The following is an 8,196-nucleotide window of genomic DNA, read 5'->3' as shown; positions in this document are numbered from 1 at the left end:
CTCTGCCTGGCAAATCCTTTTCTCCTTCCTTAGTGTCCAACCTCTCCTACAGCTCCTCATATGCCTTTTCCTTGGCTTTCGCCACATCCCTTTTTACCTGCTGCCACATCTCATTGTACTCCTGCCTATTTTTTTTCATCACGCTGCTGATCCAAAATCTGTTTGCCAACCTCTTTCTCCTTATTTCCAGATGTCACACCAAGTACCTTTCTAGCTGCCTCCCTTATCACTCCTGCAGTAGTTGCCCAATCATCCAGCAACTCTTCATCACCACCGAGCCCCTGTCTGACCTCTTCCCTGAATCTCACACTACAGTCTTCCTCTCTGTTTCCACCATCTAATTCTTCTTTTAGTCCTCACTCTCCTCTTCTTCCTCGCCTCCAAAACCATCCTACAGACCACCATCCTATGCTGTCTAGCTACACTGTCTCCTGCCAACACCTTACAATCTCCAATCTCCTTCAGGATGCATCTCCTACATAGAACATAATCCACCTGTGTACACCTTCCTCCACTCTTATACATCACCCTGTGATCCTCCTTCTTCTTAAAATAGGTAATTACCACTACCTTTTCCATTCTTTTAGCAAAATCTACCACCATCTGCCCTTCCACATTCCTCTCCTTAAGGCCATACCTACCCATCACCTTCTCATCACCTCTGTTCCCTTCACCTACATGCCCATTAAAGTCTGCCCCAATCATTTCTAGGTACCCCTTCTCCCACTTCATTTAACTCATTCCAGAGTTTTTCTTCTTCTCTATCTCACAACCCACTTGTGGAGCATAAGCACTGGTGACATTTATCATCACCTCTTCAAACTTCCAGCTTCATGTTCATCACTCTATCAGAAACTCTCTTCACCTCCACTACACTCTTACTGTACTTTTCCTTCAGAATCACCCCTACACCATTTCTCTTTCCATCCACACCATGATAGAACAGTTTAAACTCACCTCCAATGTTCCTGGCCTTACACTTTGTCTCCTGAACACACAACATATATAACTTTCTTCTCTCCATCATATCAGCTATCTTTCCCTTTACCAGTCATAGTACCAACATTTAAAGTATTCACTTTAACCTCCACTCTCCTCCACTTCTCCTTTCCCTGCCATCTCTGTAGACGTCTTCCTCCTCTTCTTTTCCTCCTTTAGCCAACAGTAACCCAATTTCCACCCGTACCCTGTTGGTTAACGATACCTGTGGTGGTTATTGGTAACCTGGGCCTCGACCGATCTGGTGTGAAATTCTGATTTGTGATCCGCATATTTGGACCTCATTAGGTCACTAGTTCAAATCCCATCACCATTATGTAGCTACTGATGATTCACATTAGCCCCTGAAGTACAGTGGGTTAAAGGCCTTGCTCAAGCGGACCCAAAGGTGGCAGCTTGGCGATACCTGGGCCTGAACCCCCAGGCCTTCCGATCTGTGCAATTTGCTCCCGACAAGGGCATCTGCCAACTGCTGTAAATGTGAATGAGATCACACATAACCATTTAAGGCCATGGGTATCATGCAGAGGAACCCAGTTATGATCCGCAGTGCTTATTCGTGTTTACACAACAAAGGAGCATCGAGGTGCACGTAATCAGGATTTGTAAGAACGGTTTGCGACATAGTGAATAATAATAAATGCAAGTACTAAAAAGTCATCCTTTATTAAAAGAAAAGCCGAGAACTCTCAGCAATTGTGGATCTGAAACTGTTACTACCTTTATTGCAATAATTTAATCACAAAAACATTTTCTAATGGTAAAAGTACATTTGGATGTGCTTGAGCTCGGGGGCATAATGAGTTGTAATGATGATCAGTGTATCAATTGATGACCAAATTAGTCAGGGATGGCTGGCAGGAAGAACCCAAAAACAGGACTCCACCAGAAGAACAGTCACGGCACTCACGGGGTTAATGCCGAACGCCGGGAGCGCGAAGCTGGGGGCGGATCTGAGAGAGGAAAACGAGTCCGATAACAGTCCGAGGTCAAGAGCCGGAGAACAGAGCTATAGAGGAAAATCCAATCTGAAATCAAGGGCAGGCAAAAAAAAAAAAAACTCCGAGAAACCACGAGATCCGAAACCGAACTTTCCACGAGGGGAAACAGAAGGCTGGAAGGTCTCAACTAAGCGCGGAGCCGAACGAGACAATCCGACAGCAAGCGCATGCAGCCGGTGTCTATTTATACACAAACAAGATGGCCGGCGTTCCGGTGCCGCCGGCTTCAAGATGGCGCCGAACCGGAAGAGGACGTTGGGACCACGGAAATGTTCGTGCGACTGGCTGACAAAATTGATCAGTGTATCAATTGAAAATCCAAACCTACTGAAACTAAGTGGGTCAACAACCACAAATCAAACTTTATGAATTTTTAAACTGATCTGTGAACAGGTTTAACAAGTGATTTTGCCTGTAAAGCAGAATCAAGAATGTCATCTGATAAACATGATTGGTAATAACTATTTAGTGTTGTGATCCGGAGTGCTTATTTGCATCTACTTGGGCCTCATACACACTAACATTCATTTGACAGCGAACCATCTCGATAAACACTCAGAACAGCCAGATAATGGATCGCAATGTATTTTGGTTTTTGGTAAAACCTACATTCTGAAGCCTTTCTTCAGGTTACTTACAGGGGCTTTGCAAGCATTCTTAGATATATGTTGAATATATCCATTTACTGGAGATCCTGGGTGCTGGTATTGAAACTAACGCTGAAGATGAATCAATCAAGATGACATTACTAAGTAAGATACTCAACCAAAGGCACAAATCAGTCTGAGCTACATATTTAAGTGGTTATAAAGCATTTGAGTGTCTGAAGGTTCCTAGAATGTGATTTCAGTTGATTCTGACTGAAAGGAGACATCTGACATCTGGAGCTTTGTACAAATGAACCGAAGTGGTGAACAAGGGCCTAAGAGATATCTCTATACTGTGTGTATCACAAATAACATGGATCTTCTTCCTAAGACGTAATTGCTGAGTGATTTATAATAGTATAATTCTACTAGTAACATCTGTCTGTCCTAAGTTTCTGTCCATGTTCCCCTCATGTACACAAGGCTTTCCCCTTGAAATCTCGTCAATTTCCACCCACATGCTGCAAAGGTGAACTGTGGAACTGAATTGCCTCAAGGTATAAATGAGTGTGTGTGTGTGTGTGTGTGTGTGTGTGTGTGTGTGTGTGTGTGTGTGTACTGTATATATAGACAAACACAGCAGTTTTGTACAACACATCTTTATAAATAGAGCTCATCTCAAATGTTGTGTATAGGTGTACACTGGATAGACAGGATTGATACTGACCTCCAGATCACTGGAAAGTGAAAACAGAGTGAAGTCTGATTTACTGTCCGGATGTCGTAATGGTTGTGAAGCACAGACGTTAACGGCGTCTTCAGGAAAATAGTCTACCAAGGAGTTGTGCTACAGGTTTATCACAGTGTATTCATATCTGACACAAGCCAGCAATTCCAAAGAGGGGAAATATAAAATGGGTAGAAATGTAACAAATACAGGATTAGGATTTGTAAAAACAATTTGCTACATATTTCCACCCACAACATAGAAAAAAAAAGACAAGAACTAAAAAATTCATCCTTCATTAAAAGAAACAGGGGGAAAAAACCCAAGAACTCACAGCAGGTTTTGATCGGAACCTGTTATGTCCTTCATTGCAATAATTTAATCCCAAACTGTTCTGAGGTAAAAGTACATTTGGATGTGTTTAAGATCGGGGTACAGTAATCCCCGCTTTTTCGCTAAATTGCATTTGTCACATAACTAATTTTTTGGCTGATTTTCCCGGTCTCTCACGGATAGCACGACAGACCAAAAAACTTATAGGGAATTGTTTTTTTATGGAGTTTTATGTTGAAATAATGACATTTATCAATAAAAATAAAATTATTAATTATAAAATGTAAAATGTTAATACAGTAAAGCACTGTATACATATAATAGCATTTTTGGGGTTTATCACGGTTTTTCATTTCTAAACGCGGGATTACAGTATAACGAGTTGTAATGATGATCAGTGCATCAAATTAAAATCCAAAGTTACTGACAACCACAAATCAACAATTATGAATTTTTAAATTGAGCTGTAAACAGGTAAACAATTTTTTTGCCTGTTTCATTTTGCCGGTAACGCTGATACATAAAATAGTCTTTCTCATTATCATCATCATGATAATTTGCGAATTAACGATACAGATACACCAGATTCTAATCAGTAGAAGGCTGCTGAATCAAATTATAGCACACCATAGCAGATTCAGGAATGTCATCAAATAAGATTTGTAGCACATCACGTGCAAGCCTAAGGTTCACACTAAAAGTCGACCGATTCATCTGTTTTGCAGATTAATTTGCACCAATAGATTGCTGGATCTATCGGCAAAAATCCATACCGGTAGTTTTTCCTGCTTGCGTTTGTCGTCATTACAAGAGCGGCCTCTAGAGGCAAATGACTGACACCACGTGCTGTTTTTTTTTTTTACACGTGAGACTACATGCTGCATTATATACTATATTAATTTTTACAATTTATGAATAATATAATGATATTTATTAATTAATATATTAATATTTTTTTATTTTTGCACATTTTCAGGATTCAGTATCGTTTTTTAGTTAAAGTTAAAGTTCAGTACTATTGTACATGGAGTGATTTTTTTTTTTTTCCCAGAGTGTTTTTATCCGGAATCTATTTTAAAGTTATCATTTGATTAATAGGTTATTGGCTAGTACAATCCAATCTAGCTATCGATATCTGTAAAAATCCATGATCGGCCGACCTCTAGTTTACACCCCTAGCTAAACTATCATCTGTTCTGTGATGTTCAATGAGCACTGGTTTAAGACTAATGTCTAGAGTTGGGCACCAAGTATCTGAGTTATGTTTGTTAGTTAAAAAGTTGGGGTGGTGGGGTTGATGTCATATGCCTGGTGCTATAACCACAGTATTATATATAATGTGAATTGTATGAGGAGTATTTGATGCACAATCCAATTCTGTAAATGTACGTAGCACTATTTTCTATCAAGTGACTTTTCATAATTTCTCATTCTGTCTCACATCACTCCACCCGTTTCCAAGATCTTTTTCAGTTTCTTTGTTTCGACGAACATGCTTATAAGAGATCTAAGACTAAAAGTGTCTAAACAGACAGTGTATAAAATTAAGGCATTCCCATTTCTTTTGAGAATGTAAAAGCGTTTCAATGGGTCCAAACACCGTGTCAAGTAAGAAAAAAGAGGATCTTCTTTTACCGAATGGCTGAGAGGTGAAATTTAGAGACAGACAAACAGCAAAGACGACATTTTAACTGCAAGCGGGCAGTGGTAGCTCAGTGGAGAGGACTCTGTACTTGTGGCTGGAAAGTTCAAAGCCCAGGTTTGTCTGAGAGCCTCTTTTGTGTCCCCTTACTTTGCTTAGCCATGTGCTTAAACTGGATTCTGGCTCAATTATAGGTCACTCTGTAGAGAAGCATCCGGCACATGAATAAATGTTGGATTTTGAAAAACAAAAAAAAGAAATCCTCATTTCTTTTACATTTCTGGTCTTTTGCAATTTCGTCCTCAATCACAGTGTAAAAACGCCAGGTCTTCTCTTGAACACACAAGCCATCGTAATCAGCAGCCCTTCATCTTTGCTGTGTCACAGTGTAGTGGTTATGACCGTCTTTCTTTATAACAGTGGGAAGAAATAAACAATCCTAGAAGATTCATGACCCCTGGATTTTGTGTGAGTGTTACAGGAGCTCAGCAGAGGTCAGAGACATAGTCAAAGTCACGGAAGCTGTCCTGGTCTTTGCGCGAGAGCACGCGGGGTTCTCTGGGCGGCGTGAGGGTGGGCGCTTCCGTTGTGAATTCTTCATCAAAGTTACTCACGTCCTCTTTGTCTCCGACAGTGGGAACGAACGGGGGAGGAAGTTTACGCTGGAGGAGAGCCTCCCAGTCCATATTCTATAAAAGAAAGAGAGAAAGGATGACATACGAGATAGCGTTTATATTTACAAACTCCGGCCTGTATTCAGTGAAACGTATATAGTAAGTATTCAGTGGTGAAATTCTGCACATCAGACCTCAGATAGATTTAATTGCTATATATTTATGCAAAACAATAAGAATTAAAAAAACACAATAATAGGTTATGCAGGATCAAGAGTTTATTTTTATATTTTTATAGCACCAGTACACCATTACAAATTCCTTGTACATGCAATCAATGATACTCAGCAATAAAGATGATTCTGATTCGCCTATAAATAACAAGGGTGGAATTCTTTGTCATATACTGGCCATGAGTTGAGGTTATTATAACCGCAATGTGGAATGGTGACTAAATGTGGAATGTGATGTTTAAAAAGCATACATGAATCTCCACCAAGCTTTGTCTATAGCTGTTAGCCTTTGAATACCTAAATACTGCGTAAAACGCATAAAAGCCAAGATATTTCGTTCACTTACCCTAAAGAAAGGCTGTTTCTTAACTTCTTCAGCATCTTTCTCTCCAGAACCCAGCCTCCTCTCCGGATTCCTCCTCAACAGCTGTCAACAGACATAAAACAAATCCTTAATGCTCCAGTGCAACTTCCATTTTTACTTCAAATCTTTCAAATATTGCAGTAGACAAGTTAACATCGGTTACCATTCACTCACCATGCACATGCCTGCTGTTATGTCTAGTCTCTTATAATCAGGCTACAAACTCTGTGTGCTTTATTGTGTTTGTGCATGTATTGAACCCACCCTCCTCATAATGCCGATCGCCTCTGACGACAGAAATCGCGGGTAACGGACTTCGTCGTTCACTATGCTGTCAAACACCTCCTCCTCGTCATCTCCTGGAAATGGAGACTAGAAAGAGAACGAGAAGAATAAAAGGTACAGAAGGAGTTTCCTCATTTCCTGAAAGCAACCGCCTAAGTGAATGAAGGTTAAAAGAAACTGGTTGAATAAATTTGTTAATAAACAATTTCCAGTATTGACAGAACAATCAGTGTTTTTTTTTTTAAATTACACCAGTTAAAGGTGTGGAACTTTAAAACACTTATAATATAAGTCTAAGGCCAGTTGTTAGGGCCTTTAATAAAGTTGTACATAAAACATGTTCTTCAGGCAAATATATCTGCAGGCTTTAAATGTATAATTGATTTCAATTACTTTAAATTAAGTTATTAAATTGTATAATTGCTAATTAAATCTATGTTTTGTGTTCCTACATTAAAAAACACAAAATCAAAAAAAAAATTGAATGGTGAGTTTTTTTCAATTTTTTTAACAGCATGATGAGTATCAAGTTTGTAGATTTGAGTTAGTTCAAGTATGTTACTTGCAAAATTTGCCTTGGACATTTATTAAAAAAGCAAAAAGACGTTCTGTTCTTTTCTCGGAACAGGAAGACGTCAAAAACTGTTGTCCGCGGTCACACATACACTTAGTGTCACAAACACACTATACATGTGATGCACAGAGATTGGATTGAAACCCCCTGCCTTTAGCTGTTTTTACACTGCATGTCTTTAATGTGATATTCATATATAGTAGGTTTTATTTCCCTGCACACTGCTCAGTTTTCTAAAAGATTCTTTTCTCATTACAGGGCACCCTGTCTTTAAAACAGATGTGCCGGATGGAGATTAGGTTTAAAAATGCTGGAAATCTCCTTTAAACGATAAAAAAAAAAAGAAATTACACAACCACAAACACCCCCCACCCCTTACTACCTCTCCGACAAGCATCTCGTAGATCAGAACTCCGAGTCCCCACCAGTCCACTGCCCGTGTGTAGGACGTGTCTGTCAAAACCTCTGGAGCGAGAAACTCCGGAGTGCCACAAAACGTACTCGTCCTGTCCCCAAAGCCCATTCCTCAAGAGAAATACAACAACACAAAGGTTAAGATAATGTTGTTGTAATGGTTATTGTAATGCTCATTTTCTCATACCTTCTTTACACAGTCCAAAGTCAGCAATTTTAACGTATCCTTCTGTGTCGAGCAGCAGATTGTCCAATTTTAGGTCCCTGAATATTAAGAGAGTGAAGTCATTATCTAACAGATAATAGTGATAGGATACAAAGAAGAAAACATACACAACGGATGGGTTTCATACCGATATACAATCTTGTTGTCGTGTAAAAACTGAAGGCCAAGCACCACACAGGCAGCATAGAACCTGCAAA

The 8,196-nt window shown here is 39.6% G+C and overlaps 1 protein-coding gene across 3 annotated transcripts in view; it reads right to left on the bottom strand.

Moving 5' to 3' along the window:
• Nucleotides 1-3,230: 3,230 nt before the first annotated feature.
• pkn1a (protein kinase N1a) overlaps nucleotides 3,231-8,196 on the bottom strand; it is a 45,098-nt gene continuing 40,132 nt past the window's right edge. For all 3 annotated transcript variants that reach the window (XM_046837683.1, XM_046837681.1, XM_046837682.1), the window contains exons 17-22: nucleotides 8,127-8,189; nucleotides 7,961-8,037; nucleotides 7,742-7,884; nucleotides 6,765-6,872; nucleotides 6,483-6,563; nucleotides 3,231-5,978 (exon numbers count right to left, since the gene is read on the bottom strand). In XM_046837683.1, the coding sequence (XP_046693639.1) occupies nucleotides 5,775-5,978; nucleotides 6,483-6,563; nucleotides 6,765-6,872; nucleotides 7,742-7,884; nucleotides 7,961-8,037; nucleotides 8,127-8,189 (676 nt within the window). In that variant the 3' untranslated portion in view covers nucleotides 3,231-5,774. The remainder of the gene's footprint in view (nucleotides 5,979-6,482; nucleotides 6,564-6,764; nucleotides 6,873-7,741; nucleotides 7,885-7,960; nucleotides 8,038-8,126; nucleotides 8,190-8,196) is intronic.

This window comes from Silurus meridionalis, chromosome 24 (genome assembly GCF_014805685.1).
Source record: "Silurus meridionalis isolate SWU-2019-XX chromosome 24, ASM1480568v1, whole genome shotgun sequence".
NCBI lineage: Eukaryota > Metazoa > Chordata > Actinopteri > Siluriformes > Siluridae > Silurus > Silurus meridionalis.
This window is presented reverse-complemented; position numbering and strand designations above follow the sequence as displayed.